The sequence below is a fragment of the Podarcis melisellensis genome (genome assembly GCF_964234715.1).
Source record: "Podarcis melisellensis genome assembly, chromosome: 2".
Classification (NCBI taxonomy): domain Eukaryota; kingdom Metazoa; phylum Chordata; class Lepidosauria; order Squamata; family Lacertidae; genus Podarcis; species Podarcis melisellensis.
The window spans coordinates 93,740,239-93,756,943 of record NC_138529.1 but is presented as its reverse complement, the minus strand read 5'-3'; the positions used below and the strand labels follow the sequence as shown (position 1 = coordinate 93,756,943).

General features: G+C 41.8%; 1 protein-coding gene across 3 annotated transcripts in view; it reads left to right on the top strand.

The window, feature by feature from the left end:
- The first annotated feature begins 554 nt into the window (after positions 1–554).
- The window catches only part of PPP4R2 (protein phosphatase 4 regulatory subunit 2), a 33,769-nt gene continuing 17,618 nt past the window's right edge, over positions 555–16,705 (top strand). Inside the window, exons 1-2 of one of the 3 annotated variants that reach the window (XM_081902976.1) lie at positions 555–774; positions 1,733–1,814. In XM_081902976.1, the coding sequence (XP_081759102.1) occupies positions 570–774; positions 1,733–1,814 (287 nt within the window). In that variant the 5' untranslated portion in view covers positions 555–569. The other 2 variants (XM_081902974.1, XM_081902975.1) reach the window with 2 other exon arrangements.

The window sequence follows — 16,705 nt, the reverse complement described above, 5'->3', positions numbered from 1 at the left end:
AATTACAAAAAATACTGTGTGTGTCTGTGATGAGTCTCACTACTCAGCACGATTCATGAAACAGTGAACGAATTCCAGGTATAGAATGATGCAAGAACTGAAGTTCAGCTGCCCTCAAGTTTTACAACTTTATAGACTGTCGAAATAATTTTAGCGCCATCCAGCGTGAAATTCCCTCTCCTGTGCAGCTCCGTCCTCAATCTGCAAGGCGATGCGCCATTATATTCTGACGGTTGTTTTATTTCAGCTCACGCAAAAAACCGGGACGAGCACATGTGGGTGCTTTGGGGGGGGGGTCACCGAAAGGGGAAAGACCCTTGTCTGTGAGGTTGGGTGGAGAGGGGTCGTGTCTGATAAAGGGAGGCCGGAAAGAGAGAAACTCGTTCTAGTGCGTAACGCCCGACGCCGCCCCGCACCCAAAACACTAGCGAGGCGGGAGAGGTGCCGAGAGAGAGAAAAGCCGCACGTTTCCATCTCGGAACGTGACGCAGCCGGGAGAGAGAGCGAGGCGAGCCGAAGGTGAAAAGCGCGCCTTCCGACCAATCCCAAGCCGAGCTGCTTTGCCGGCGATGCGGCTCTCCCTGCTCGGCTTGTTTGCCCCACCCCCCCGGCTGGGCGGTGACGTCATGGCCGCGGCCCCTCCCCGGCCTCCTCCTCCTCCTCCCCTCTCGAGCGCGCCCCCGCCCCGGCGGGAAGAGGAGAGGCTCCTTTCGGTGCGCTTGCGAGAGGGTGTCGGGGGCGCGCACGGCGACGGCCTGGGCGCCATGTTGGAAGGTTGCTGAGCCCGGCCGCCGGGGTTTCTGTGTTTCTCTCCGTCTCTCTCTCTCTCTGGTCTCTGTCTGTGGTGGAGGCCGTCGCTCCCGCGGCTGCTGGTGCCTGCTTCCCGTGAGGGCCCGGGGGGCAGGAGGAGGAGGAGGAGGTGGTGGTGGTGGAAGAAGAAAAGGAGGCAGCAGCGGATCATGGATATCGAGAGGCTGCAGGAGGCGCTGAAAGGTGAGGGCTGCTTGTTTTTTGATGGGTTGGGGGGGTTGGTTACCCCGGGGTCACGTAGGGAAGGGGTGACCCCGGGGTAACCCACCTACCCACACCCCTCAAAAAAATGTGAGAGGTTGTAGAGGAAGCCCTGAGGGAAGAGAAGGGGATGGGGGGGGGCAAGATGACCTGTAAAAAAAGGAAAAGAAAAGCTGTGTGTGGATGTGGAGGAAGTCTAGTCAGAGTCTGATCAGTCTTGCTTTCCAGGCCCCTAATTTCTGGGGTGAGGGTGGTGGTATGGAGATCCTGAAACGACCCAGAGGTTTCTCTGTCTCCTCCTCCCCCACCGCCTTCCTTCTATCTGGATCCCCCCCTTAAAAAGGCCCTCGGAGATCCCTCTCCACTCTCAACGTGAACTGTTTCTTCTCCACAGTCCGTGGTCCCCAATGGGTTCCCCGTTTCCTTTCCCTTTCCGATTTCCTGTTACTTTCTGCTTCCATAATCCCCCAGCCCCACCTCCAACCCCACCCACAAGAAATCTCTGATTTACACTGGCTGCAGCTTTCACCTCACCTGAGGCAGGTGGCCTAGTATGAGAAACCGGCTTTGAAAGGGAAGTTGGATATGAACTTTCCAGTCATTGAAGTGTATATGTTGTCGGAGGCCTGTAAGGCCCTGGCCTTTTGTGTGTGGGAAGTGAGTGTGCCTTTCTTTTGCTCCTTAATAACCTTTCTCCTGTTTTTCTTTACCTTTTTTGCAGATTTTGAAAAGAGGGGGAAGAAGGAAGTGTGTCCTGTACTGGATCAGTTTCTTTGTCATGTTGCCAAGACTGGAGAGACAATGTGAGTGATTTTTTTAATTGACTTAACAGCTTCTTGGTGTGGTTTTGGACATGACAGAAAGTTAGTAACCAAGTGTTTTTCCATTATAGGAATACTTAATCAATTAAGTTTCTACAGAATTCTACACTAAGAACTCTGCAATCTGAGTTTCTCAAGTTTTTCTGTTCGGGCAACTTACTTCCAGACTTAAAAGTTGCTGCACATTCATTGAAGACTGAGAATTATCTAAGTCCCTGTGCTTCCTTATAGTATTGCTTGTCAGCCTTAATTGATCCTACTGAGTACATTAAGCCTGTTGTTTTTTCCTTTTAAGAAGACAACCATCCACACTTCTGATCTCTGCTTTTACACTCAGAAACCAGAAAAGCATGTGTTTTGCAATCAGTTTTTGGAATTGCAAGTTAATGAAAAGTACAGACGTTGGGTCTCAAGCCTCTTCTAAGTTTGGTTCAACTTTTCACACAAGGAGCCCCAGTGTGATGCTTCCTGCACACAGCTGTACACAAATGATGACTTTCTGTTCTTTAATAGCTCTTGATTCACTAGCTAGCATAAGATACTGTTTCCCCCCAGACGGTTCTAATTGTGTATTGGAGCAGTGCTGGCCCTGTTTGGTAAACCTAAATAAATTTTGAGATAGTTCTACTTTAGTTACCAGCACATTGGGGGTTGTTCACACAGTAGCTGTTTTGTGCCAGTGCATCTTGATTCAGAAGTGTACTTAACCACACTTCCCAAGCCTTCAGGTCCAAGGCAAATATCTATGCTTTTCTGTTTGTCTGCCTTTTTCCTCCACACCACTTCCCTCTAATCTCTACAAAATCAGGGAGCAAATCCCTCTCTACTAGATAAGATATCCACGACTGCCTCTGCATAGGTTTTTTTTAATGATTAAAATGTTTCTGAGCAGAATTACAGTTGTTTATTTATTAAGATGAGAATGCCTACTATTATTTGAGTTGCTCTTATTTTCCCAGGAGGATAATTTATTGGCAGCCCTCCTTCTCTAACCAGCCCTTTGAAAGGACATTTCTTCCTTCCAGAATGGCTAGCCATGTGCCTGGGATCTACAGGACTGAGATTCCAGGTAAAACCAAGTGCTTGGTTTTCCCAGATCTCTCGGAACAATACTTATTTCGTACTTGTTCATCTCATCCCACAAAACCAGGCTGTGGCTTCTATTCTGGTGGGCTCCCTTGTATCCCTGTTTTCTCTTGTACCTTGTGACAACTTCCAGCCCTGCCCACTACATCGGTTTCCAGAAGCAGTGAGGTTGAATTTGGATCCCTTCCATTTTAGAGAGTGTGGGTAGTGGAGATTGGCATAGTCCTGTGCATGGGACAGCATGCAGGTCATTTGTAGTAGTGTAGGGTGCCAGCTGCCCAGGGCACTTGTCAACGATGCTCCTGGGCTCTCCTGCTTCACTTTAAGCCGGTGTGATGCAAATCCCTGCTTCTTATACTACTTGTGGCACATATGTCTGGCTTGAGGCAATATGGTCAGTTGTGTGTTATTTAATATCTAAAATAACATATTTATTGTTGTTACTATAGTGTCATCACTCTGCATGATCCTTTATAAGTCCTTGTCCCAAGGGGGTTACAGACTAATTCAGGACAAAGGGACAGTAGAGGAAGAGGCAGCAATTGACTGTAGGATTAATTAGAGGAGAAATAAATATTTATTTCAATTACAAATATTTAACACTCTAATGTCTAATCCCATACCCTGCTATAGCTAAGTTTATTCCCAAAGGAGTCTCAAAAATGAGTTTTGAGGAGGGATTTGGTGCATCTCCAGTGTTCTGGGAGGTAGTTCCATGCATAAGGGTAACAAGAAGTAAACTGGGGAATAATTTGATGGTGCACAATGCAGACAGTGAAGAGGTGTGGGGCAAGGCCATGGTAGGAATTGAAGATAAATATGAGAAGCTCGTGCTGGGTACCAAGAGAATACAGGAAGTCAGGATAGGAATTTAAGGAGGAGCTTTATGTGGTCAGAGCAAGAAGAAAGGTGAGGGGTGGGTGGGAAAGATGAGACAACAGAAGACTAGAGAGGTGTTAGGACCATAGGAAGCTGCCTTACACAGAGTCAAACCATTGGCCCATCTTGTTCACTATTGCATAGTGCACTGACTTGACCAGCTGTGGATTTTCAGGGTTTCAGGCAGCAGTCTTTCCCAACCTTTCCTGGAAATGCCAGGGATTGAAACTGTCTTTCTACATGGGCTCTGACACTGAGCAGTAGCCCTTCCCTAAGGCTGCAGTAGAAAAGATGAGGAAGCACAGTTATTTAACACACTTTTAATGTATCTTAAGTTTTTCTTTCCTGTATTATTTATTATTATTATTAAAGTTATAGACTGCTTATATACTTCACTTCTCTAGAGCTTCCCCGACTTCCTTATTGTCTCACTATTTAGCATGAAGGGGAAAGGTCTCCAGTGTGCACTGTTAGCGAGTGCAAATTTTCTTGCTCCCAAGCTATCCTAGTGGGGGAGGGTAATGCAAGATGCAGGCTTCAGCAAGGAATGTTTATTTCAGTGAGTATCCTTTTAGAGTTTATGTCTAGCTTACCAGAGAAGCTTTACTTCCCTTTGTGACTGGTTTCTAGGGAAAGCTGACGTCATCAGTTTTATTTGGCTCTTTGAATTAAAGGGTTCAAGCTCAATAACAAAAGAAAGTTGCTCATGTCTTACTCTAATATATATTCAAACTAAACTACAAAGACATTATTTTTCTATACTTAGCTGCACCAGTTTAAACTTCGTTGTTTTGTTTTTTGTCATCCTTCCATGGTTAACTGTTGACAGTGTCGGTTGCAGGATGGGTGCCAGACAATTATGTCTCTACTCGCATGATGAGTCCTCTTCTCACCCCCAAGGCATCCTTCCCAAATCATCTCCCGTGGTTTGGAGAACCTTCCAGAGCAGAATTGTATGGATGTGGAGAGGAGGACAGGAAAGTCCCATTGCAGAAGCAAGAGTCATAGAAGCATAGAGTTGTAGAGAAGGAAAGGTGGCCCAAGGGTAATTTAGTCCAACCCCCTGCAATGCAGGAAATTCAATTTAAGCATCTATGACAAATGGCCACCCATCCTCTGCTTACAGCCCTGCAAGGAAGGAGAGTCCATCACCTTCTGAGGGAGTCTGTTTCTGTTCCACTATTAGAACAGCTCTTACCATCACAAAGTTCTTCCTGTTTTGTTGGAATCTACCTTTCTTGTAGCTTAAATTCATTGGTTTGAGTCCTACCCTCCAGAGCAGAAAAAAACAAGCTTACTTCATCTTCCATGTGACAGCCCTTTATATATTTGAATGTGATTATCATATCTCCTCCCAGTCTCTTCTTTTTCATGCTAAACATACCCAATACTGCATTCCCTCAGCTGTTCCTCATAAGGCTTGGTTTCCAGACACTTGATCATCTTCGTCACTCTTCTCTGCACGTTTCAGCTTGTCAAAATTGTGCCCAAAATGGAACACAGTGTTCCTGGTGTGGTCTGACCAAGAATGGTACTATTGCTTCCCTCATACTTCTCTTCTTGCAGCCTAGAATAGTATTATCTTTTTTATGCTGCTGCATCACATTGTGGATTCATGTTAAGCTTGTGGACTACTAAATCTCACACAATTTTGGATATTAGCCAATGTCTATTAAAATTTGTGTCAGTATGATAGAATGGAACTATGATTGTAATCATTTGCATACAGGCAACCCTTGATTTGTGCAGGGGTTAGTTTTGGGTCATTTCGTGCAATGGTGGAGCATGTATAAGCTCACCCATTATGCCCCTTTTTCCTGCCATTTCCATGTTCGCAGCAGTGCACATGTGTATGGTCGCACCTTATTTGAATGCACACTTAATGGTCATTGCCTGTATTTCTTATTTATATACTTAATAGTAGCCTGAATCCTATGTGGCCTTTCTTAACAAATTTTATTTGTATTTTCTTTAGTATCAGAATTAGGCCTCTTGACAGTTTGGCTTTAGAAAATTCATATCTATCATCTTAACATTTTGGTAACCTTAGACTACATTAGCTTTCAGTATAAAATGCCAGGACATATTTTCAGGATTATTGTTGTACCTTTTTAATGAATATTAGCCTGTTGGTTGAAAGTCCACTGTAGTAAGAAGCACCAGTATTCAAAATGTAGCTGTTTTTTTTTAGTTTTAAGAAACACCTGAGAATTTCCCGATAGAAGAATGTCCTGTTGATGGTTGGCACATATACAAATGATTGAAAAAGGGTTGTATAATAAAAGAGGTGGCAAACCTGTGCCTCATAGACCATATATGCCCCTCAAGACAGTTTCAGTGGACTGCAAAGACCACACTTTCTTTTTGATTTAATAATATGGGGGATGTGAGTGGTTTGTGGCATTATTTGTGGGTCTTAACAGTCTTAGCTGAGTGCCCCAGTGCTATTTTGTGCTTTCCTCTGTTTTCATTCAAGCTTTCCCCAAGAGTCTGCTCTGAATTTAAGTGGTAAACTTCTGTATTCACAGGATTTCTTGAGCCCTCTTGAACACTGCACACGGTCGGTCGTAGCCTTGTCTTTGGCTGTTTCCAGTAGCTGCGATGTGGGGAGGGGGCAGCTTGGAGCCCATCATGGCAGACCTCCATTCATTCCCCTTTCCCTCCTCACCATCTGATTCAGTGAGCAGAGACATCCCCTTTAACTGCACAGGGGGCTGCATTTTCTCCTCCCTCCCCCAATTTCTTTAGTGTAGCCACCAATATTGTCACCACTGTTGTACCAAAGGAAAGGTCACTTTTCTTTACCAGTGCTCATCAGGGCAGAAGGATTGCAGAGACCTCGGATCTTATAAATCTGATGCTACCATGCTTAGTGGCCATACTGGGACCTCCTTGAGACTTGGTTCTTGAACCTTGAAGATAGTGGCAGGAATACAGCCAGTAAAAGTGAGGGCAGGGAAGCATAGAGAGAGTAAGGAGGCAGAAAGTGGGGAGGAAGTGGGTCCTGCTGAGGGATCTGTGTCTGCTTTCTTGTTGCCTTCCCCCACCCCCTGTGTGTCATGTCTATGTGCTATGTGGGTTGGGGCATGCACAAATGAGATATGCATGTTGGAATGAAGCCTTTGAAGGTGAGGCCTGTACTTTGAAGTGAAACAGGCTAGGCAAAGGCTTGTAACCTCACTGAGAATTGCGTATCTGTGCTGCAAGGGTTCATAGGATGAAGATGTGCAGTGCCCTTTCAACAGTTTGAATAGGAATGTGTTGTGCATTATTAGGTAGTACATTGAATAGAAGTAGGGCCTGCTTTAACAACAGATAATGCACTTACTGGTTTCCATGGGTTAATCAGTTAGGAAAAATGATTGTTCTGGAAACTTGGTGGAGGCATAGCAAAGCTTGAGGCAAGACCTGTTCATAAAGCCAGTTATTGTCTGACACATAGACTTCAAAAAATTAATGCTTTGCTGATGCTATTGGTTGGACTTGTACAATGCATTCTGTTGTGCATTCTGCAGACATTTTGAAGGAAGATAAACAGATAGTAAATGTGTATGTTAAACTGTGGTGTTAAGCCATAACAACAATTCAAAAAAAGTACAAAATTTCAGTCACTCAGTTTAGTTTATTTGGTCTTCAGACCATAAACAGCAGATACAATATAGTGTTAAGACAACCATAGCAAAGAAATACAGCATGGATGCACACATATTGTGCCTTTAAAATAAGAGTATAACAAAATCCATGAGCAATTAAAAGTAGTTTAAAAATGCAGACATCTTTAACTCTGAAATCATCTAGCTGTGGTCTAGTTTTAATGGCTACAGCAAGGGACTTTGCTATATTTTCATTAATTTTGGGGTTAGTGCCTGTCATTAAAGTTGAAACATAAAATTCATCTGAGTTCCCCAAGTGTAAGGAAAGTACTGGGGAGATAAAGTAGGAGTTTATATTCTTATAAACATTACAGTATAGAAGAGCATTGGCCAATGTTTCAGCTGAGCCACTTTCACAAGGACAAACTATTAAATGCCAGGGCAGCATGATAAATCAACTTTTCGTAACTGCTTATGGTAAAACAATGGATTTTTCATTTCTTATATATTGTATTGAATTACAACTTGAATTCCAAAGAATTCAAATTATAATGCAATAAAATACAACATAAAATATAAAAAGCTAAAAATACAATTTAAATATATATGAATTTAAATGTGATGGATATGCCATGTCCTGTCTTCAACCACAAATTAATATACATGTCATTGACCACTGAATGAAACTGGTTGGTCACTGCCGGTCTTCAGATCAGTTTGCAAACCCCTGTTGTAGATCAAGATATAGTAGTGAGGAAACCCAACTTGCTAATGAATTTTGCAAGTTAATAACTGGAAATTTAATGTAGTTGTTTCTTTTTCTAACCCAGGTGTCAGAAAATGGGATAGTGAGTAGCCAATGGTATGAAGTTGGTTATTAACAAATTTTAGCCAAGAGCAAGCAAAATTAGTAAGCAAAGCCAGGGATAGGTAACTCAAATGGGTTGAGGATAAATATAGGTGAGGCCAGTAACATATTACAAGGAGTAACACTAATGTTTCCAAGGAAAAAATGCCTGCCTCAAGTTGTACTTCCAATGTAGTTTTACATCTAGCTGCACAGAAGAAGCGTCTTTTTCAAAAAGTGGTTTGCCTGTCTCTAAGGATCAATTAAGCTCTAGTATCCAAAGTTGATAATCTTGGTAACTGTTTTGACTTCATACAACTTCAAAACTGAAGGTATATGCTGTTGTCCTTAAACCTTAAGAGCAGTACTTCTTTAGGAAACTTACTATGATTTTTTTAAAAAATGAACTGCTTCCCCCCCACTGTTTCAAAGCAATACAGTGGTACCTCTGGTTACGGATGGGATCTGTTCCGGAGGCCCGGCTGTATCCCGAAAAGTCCGTAACTGGAGGTGCCCTTCTGCGCCTGCGCGAGGCACGATTGAGTGCTTCTGCACGCACACATGTGGCACGCAGATCGCCTGTGCGCGATGCGCAGATCGCTTCTGTGCATGCTTCTGCGCAACCTGAAGATTACGTATCCAGAGGGATACATAACCTGAGGTACCACTGTAAAACATATGCAAGCGATTAGCCTTCATAGGTATCCATCTAACTTTTTTGTTTTTTTAAGACTATGTATGGAAAAGGATTCACCCATTTAATCAGTTATGTAGACACAACCCCCAAAATTAACTTATTCCCTTGGAAATTATAGTAGCTCTCTTATCCTCACCTGCATTAGTCATTTGTGGAACATTGTGGTTAGAGTGTTGGACTGGGACCTGGGAGATGAGTGTTCGTATCTCAGTTATGAAGCTCATTGGGTGATGTTGGATTTTCAGCCTAACCCTGCCTCATTGTGGGGATAAAATAGGGAGGAGAGCAATCTATGCAAGTGTGAGCTCCTTGAAGGAAAATGAATTATAAATGTAATAAATAATATTTGCCTGGAAGTGTATGGAGGGAGTGGGGGATGATAACATTTCCAATTTCATAAAGCTTCCTTTTTTGGAAGATTCTGACATCCCATGAATGACTGGGTTGGTGTGACTATTTACAAGACTGTATTTAATTATTGTTAACTATCTTAGGCAAGCTAAAGTTCATATGTGAAAGTAGATAAACAGGACTTGAGCTGCCAAGTGTTGCAAAATTACGCTCCCTAGGAGTACCTGTTAGACTCCCAACTCCTTTCAGCCTTTGCCTATATGGCCAGTGATCAGGAATGAAGAGAGAGTTGTAATCTGAAGCATTTGGTGGGCATCATTTTGGGGAAGCATGCAGCACACGGTGTAGTTTAAACTTGCTTGATTTCTTTGGCAGTGTAAACATGATTGCTACCAAAACAATAGATCAAAGGTTCATGCATGAGGACGTCTCTCCTGTGTGCATAATAATGTCTTTGGGTTCTGGCTTTTAACTACAGGATCCTTATTTGACAAGGTTTCTTAGAAGAAGATTATTCAACTTGGGTGCAAAACCTGTATTGTCTTATATTATTTATTGAGCTTATAAACCACCCTTCCTTCAAAGGAATCCCAGGGTGTTTTACAACAGCAATTTAAAACAATAGGATAGAACATATGCAACGAAAATCCAATAGCAGACATGATACTCTAAAACTTTGCAGACTCTAAATTAGTATCATCAGAAATGGGTGAAAAAATGTGTTTCAGTTGATTATGGAAATCCATGAAAATCGAGGCTAACCATACCTCCTAAGAGGAAGGAATTCTGTAGATGGAGCACTGTCACAGAGATGACCCTGTCCTGTGTCACAGCACAGTGATCTATCCCCATTTAAGGGCATAATAAGAAGGGCCACATCTGCCAATCTCAGGATATCTGTAATTTCATTTTAGAAACTGAAAGTTTGGATAACATCGAGGTACCACTCTGCTTTTTGGAACATATTGGGGATAGCTCAGTCAGTGGAGCATGTGATTCTTAATTTCAGGGCCCCACGTTGGGCAAAATATTCCTGCATTGAAGGGGGTTGGACTAGATGATCCCTGGGGTCTCTTCCAACTCCATGATTCTAGGTCCCATGGTAGCATGTAAAACTTCACATAATCAATAAATAACAGTAGTGACCATGTGGTTGATGGGGGCAAACAAGGTAAAGGGTGTGGTTTTTTTGGTTACTTTCACATCACTTCGGATACTTTTGTATTTGATGCAGAGTAACTTTTCTCTTGAGGGACGCAGGTGGCGCTGTGGGTTAAAGCCTCAGCGCCTAGGACTTGCCGATCGAAAGGTCGGCGGTTCGAATCCCTGCATCGGGGTGAGCTCCCGCTGCTCGGTCCTAGCGCCTGCCAACCTAGCAGTTCAAAAGCACCTCCGGGTGCAAGTAGATAAATAGGGACCGCTTACCAGCGGGAAGGTAAACGGCGTTTCCGTGTGCGGCTCTGGCTCGCCAGAGCAGCGATGTCACGCTGGCCACGTGACCCGGAAGTGTCTCCGGACAGTGCTGGCCCCTGGCCTCTTAAGTGAGATGGGCGCACAACCCCAGAGTTTGTCAAGACTGGCCCGTACGGGCAGGGGTACCTTTACCTTTACCTTTAACTTTTCTCTTACCATGAACATTTTTTCAACTGAACTGTTGAACAGCTTCCATTATCAAATTGTTGGTTTCTGATAATGAGCATATGCTTTTTAAATGTAGTTTTTAAAAACTTAAAATGCTGCCAATTTGCTGCTAGTGAAGCATCAGTGCAGTTCTTCTAAACTGAAGGCTGTGCATGTGGGGAATGTATTTATAATCTGTCAGTCTGTTTTATCAGCCACATTATTTCAAGGGAATGTGTGAAAGGCATGTCACATTTTGTGCTTTTTTGCACTAGAGGATTTCCTTGCACATAAATGAGCCTCAAGTGATAGATGCTTTGAAAAAGCAAACAGACCCAAAGCTTTTGTTGCTGTTTCAGAGCTGGTTGCTGTACCAAACACTCGTGGAAATTGGTTTTGTGAATTTTTTCATTTTGGCTCTTAATTCTTAATGAGGAAATAAGAGCATTGTAACAAGTTGTTCTGATTCACACAGCTTTCTTTAAGTATAAAGGCATTTTCACAATCTTTGAATGAAGTTCTTGTTTGTACCGGAAATAAAACTGCATGCCTGGACATGTCAGTGAGTTGAAGCTCTACCCAATTTTATGTTCCTTGTAGTTGCACATATTGTGTCTGATGTGAATTATAGAACAGCATGTGACAAAACACGAAGCAATCAGAGCACCCCTCGTGTCTGCTAATTTAGTTGCATGCTAATTCATACTCTTTCATTCTCCTGCACTTACTTGACTCTAAGAATGAACATGAACAACTTGTCTATCTTGTATCTGTTTACTTCTGGTTTGTTTTTTTTAAACTACTGTTTTTTAACTACCATGTTGGACTTTCAATGTACTTTTCAATGTTTGCATATCCAGATGGGTCAAAATTAACTGCCAATGGTGGATATTTGTCAATTTTACGTTAACTTATGCTGCCCAGATACTGTTGAGTGCAGTTAGTAGTTCAGATATTGTGAGAAGACACCTTAATAGTGTTGTTTTGCCTTTCTTCGAATTGACTGGTTCCTTCTGCAGGTTCTAGCATGGAGCTGGCCCTATGTTTCAAGTTGTATTTCACAAAATTATCATGTTTGAGCAGCAGAACTTCCTCTCTCCATGTGGCCTCCCCCAGATCTTATTTGGAGGGGGGGGGGACCAGGATATATTGGGTGGATGAAAGGGAGGAGTTCTGTTGTGCAAGTAGAAATTGTTGTGGCAAAAGTACAACTTCATTGGATACAGCCCTTAGTGGTTTTCCTTATTTATTTAACACTTCCCTTTCCCAGTAAAAACTCAAAAATAAAATGCAGCACATAATAATAATTTACAGTGCATTTTACAAGAAAAGTTTCTAAGCAACTTTTAAAACATTAAAATTTCAAAGATGCCCTAAATGTTTTTAAAATACAAAATATTGAGAGTGTTTATCAACTGACAAGACAATAACAATGAAAAATATTCTTCCCTATCCTATTTAAAAATTAAAAGAAACCCTACTAAAATCAATTTGCCTTAATTCCTAGTATTGCTTAAGTTGAGGTACTATTCTTCCTTATATGCACAGAACCCATGCATGTGCATGCAGTACAACAGGCCATCTTGTGATCTGGGAAGTCTGCGCATGCTTCCTATGTACACTCACAGGTTCTCTTACAATCAGGTAGTATATAAATTTAGTTAAAAAGAAATCCCCATTTTGCCTCTTTCTTCTCAGCCTTGCTACGTTATAATTATTATGTTTTAGTAGCTGTTGTTATTTATAAACTACCCTTCAAACAAGGATTGCAGGATAGTTTACAGTATAAAAAACACAAAATATGTAACATAGTAGCAAACAGCAATAACACACATGGATAACACACACACACACACACACAGAGAGAGAGAGAGAGAGAGAGAGAGAGAGAGAGAGAGAGAGAGAGAGAGAGTGTTAGAGTTTAAAAGGCCATCAATTGTTTAATTAGCCAAAAACCTGGGAGAAGAGGAATGCTTTTTCTTGGCACCTAACGATAATAGCTTGGAGTACACATTATCATCATTATCATTTACTTGCCCTTCACCTTAACGTTCCAAGGTGGGTTGCAACAATTCAAACACAATATTGAAAGACAGTTCAAACAACTTAAACCTGATCATGCGGAATAAGAGGATTGTATAGGGATGGGGGAAGTATGCACAGATGTTTCATTGTCTGGTCTTCCATGCTAGGAAGGGTGTGTGTGGAATAGAGCTCTTTTAAGCCCAGTGGGGATCCTTCCACACATGGGCAGAGATTATCATTAATTATCACTCGAGATACTTACTTTACAGCATTTTGTTTGCTCTTATCCTTCCATTGGGTCTGTTTATGCATTTTATGAAAGCTTTAATCAATTGCAGTAATTCATAATTAGGTATAAGAGAAATTACCACAGAACATATGCATATTACTGAAAAAATTAGTAGTAGTAATAGTACTATCCAAAGCTCATGGATTTGGTTCCATTTGAAATGATCCCACATGCTGCAAACACTGTCTAATCAGTGCCTGTATGTCTGTGTTCCTGGCTACTCTTTGTTCCAGAAATCACAGTTGCACTCTGACATTTTCAGCAGCTAGTGTTAATTTTTAATCTGACCCCCCAAAATATGTGGTTTTCTCAGATAATGTATGGTAGTCGCAGGTGGCACTGTGGTGTTAAACCACTGAGCCTTGGGCTTGCCGATCAAAAGGTAGGCGGTTTGAATCCCCATGATGGGGTGAGCTCCCATTGCTCAGTCCCAGCTCCTGCCAACCTAGCAGTTCGAAAGCACGCCAGTGCAAGTAGATAAATAGGTACCGCTCCAGCGGGAAGGTAAACAGCGTTTCCATGTGCTGCTCTGGTTTCGGTGTTACTGTATTTTGCGCCAGAAGCTGCTTAGTCATGCTGGCCACATGACCCGGAAAAACTGTCTGCGGACAAACGCCGGCTCCCTCGGCCTGTAAAGCAACATGAGCGCTGCAACACCAGAGTCATTCACAACTGGACTTAACTGTCAGGGGTCCCTTTACCTTTACCTAGCTGGTGTTGAAGGGATTGTAGATGCTCATTCATACCTGTAAACTGCTTATCCAAAATAATTGGTATTAATAAAATTTGTCTTAGCCCAGTCTATTAAAAATGATAATTTAGATAGTCCTTGGTAATTTCCTTCAGATTCTTCAATCTCTGAACAAGGAGGCTTGTACTGATGGAGTGAATCCTATATTTGGAAACTTAGTTCTTCCCTCTTGTCGTAGCTTTCATGCATGTACACAACATGTGAAACAGTTATTTACCGGTAATTTGCTCAACTATATTTGGTGACCAATCTTGCAGGCTTTTATTTCCAATCAAATAAAGTAATATCCCTTAAGCCAGTGAACTCTCAGTAAGTTCATTAATCTATTCTTCTTTGTCTGGTGATTTGCAGCCTAATTAAGGTGCTACTTAGAAATAGTGGCCACTTCTGTCACAGTGGTTTCCCCCGTTGCCCCAACACTTCAGAAGAAGCAGAGAACTCTGGGGCTCAGAGATGAAACATCACAGTATTGTTTGAGAAATGAGGAATTTACCATGTTCACTAATAGCACCATCACTTTAACCACAAACAAAGATGAAAGTGACTGTTTTGCAACGTAAGAAGGAGTGACTGAAGAGAATGTTTAATCAGTTTTGTCATCTAGGGGACTAAATACCTCTGTTCAAGAATCTTTCACTGGCAACAAAGAGACAATTCATTTAAAAAAAGAATGAAATGGGTGACTCCCTTAATTTGAAGAAGCTGGCCCAGATAAGAGAATGCAGAATATCATCTGCTGCCACAATTTAATTTTTTTTTAAATGACCAGCATGTGCAAATTCTATCTGAGTGGCATCTCAACATCTACAAGAACGTATAGGGAGATCACAATTTAAATTGTTTGCTTTAAAATGCTTGTAAAATGACTTGTTAAGGTGGTTTAGAAGTCTGTCAATTGGTGGGAATGTGTTGGAACAAGATGATGTAAAAATCTTAAAACTTATCTAAAGATATAATAAGCTCCTGTAAGACTTGATGAAGGCAAATGGGGTGGATTCTCCCCCCACTCCACCCATCAGTGTCTAAAAGACAGTTGAGGGTTGTTACGAAACTGAAGAGACATTGAGGATTCAATCTGAATTAAAAGGCTTGATTGCTAGAGTATTGGGGATCTTGTGATAAACTATCCAAAGCTGTCAATATAAGGGAGTAGTTAATGGAGCCTTTGTTGTGGCTGTACTTCTGTCTCTTGCTAGTCTACAGATTTCCATTGGCATATTTATTTTACTTGCACACAGCAATCCGTAATGCTGAAATGAATAGGAAGCCCTCCTTCGCACAGGAACTTCTGCACATCATAGCACCAATGTAATTTTTAAAATCAGGATGAATGAGAATCTAATCTTTGGAATAGATGGAAATGAAAGCAGTTACTTGATAAATGAGACTCAGTTCCCTTTTTCTAGGATGAATGAATTACTACTAATTATGGTGCCAGCCCAATATTGTTATAAGTGGGAAATATGTCGAGCTTTTTTAAAAGATGTATTTATTATACATCCTCTAAATGGGGCTCCAGGGGCTCTTATGTAAAGAGGCAGATTGCTACAGCTAAAGATTCTTCCAGACTGCTCACTGGATCACTGCTTACTTTTAATGCTGCGTGTAAAACTGTTTACACAATATGTTGTATAAAGAATATAATACCACAAATTATACTAGCTACGATACTTTGAAATCCTGAATTCCCAAAAGGTGGTCAGTAGTCACTGCCACATAATCCAACTTAACTGTTGCCTGCCACTCTCATAGACACCCACCAAAAGGTGAGAAACCCCTGACTCCCAATTCTGCATGGATCACAGTGAAGCCTGTGGGGAGGGGGGTCTCTCACTTCAAAGTAACCTTTAAGGAAAGGCAGAGCAAGCATGCTTGTGGGTTTCCAGTCTTTGCTGATTGCTGGTACAAGTCACTCTCACTTTGAGTGATGACAGAACATGACAGCTACCATGAAAAACCAAATTTTGGGAATCCCTGCTTACAATACAAAGTAAACATTCAACGGATCAAAGTTTTAAAGATATAAATACTCTATACCTGCCTTGTAGAAGAAGCTGTGATGCAACTCTCCTACCACTACTGAACAGGGAAAATATTTATCTGCTAGTGAAGACAAAATTACCTCCCCGCCCCCCAAAAACACCTTTAATGTGGGGCGCCCACCTTATTCCCGTATGAGATTATGATGATTTCATCACCCCCACAAAATAGCCACAGATCTTACTGTAGTGATGAACAGATCCCTGGCAAATACATCTACCAAAATACGATCTTGGTGGTAAATAGCTCTTTAGACAAATTGTACATATTTTTTATCAGAATAAATTAAAGAGGAAAAAAAAAGTTAGAAATGGATCTAGTGGCACAATTGCAAAGTATCAACATTCAGAAAGTTCAAATAAGGTAGGGAATAAATACACTGTTACCTCGGGTTAAGAACTTAATTTGTTCTGGAGGTCCGTTCTTAACCTGAAACTGTTCTTAACCTGAGGTACCACTTTAGCTAATGGGGCCTCCCACTGCTGCTGCCACACCGCTCTTGCACGATTTCTGTTCTTATCCTGAAGCAAAGTTCTTAACCTGAGGTACTCTTTCTGGGTTAGCGGAGTCTGTAACCTGAAGCGTCTGTAACCTGAGGTACCACTGTACTATTAAATGTTGGAATTATATGTGCGGAAATATGCTTGGCTTCTCTGCTACATTATTTTCATTTTTCTTCCATGGAACTTGAGGAT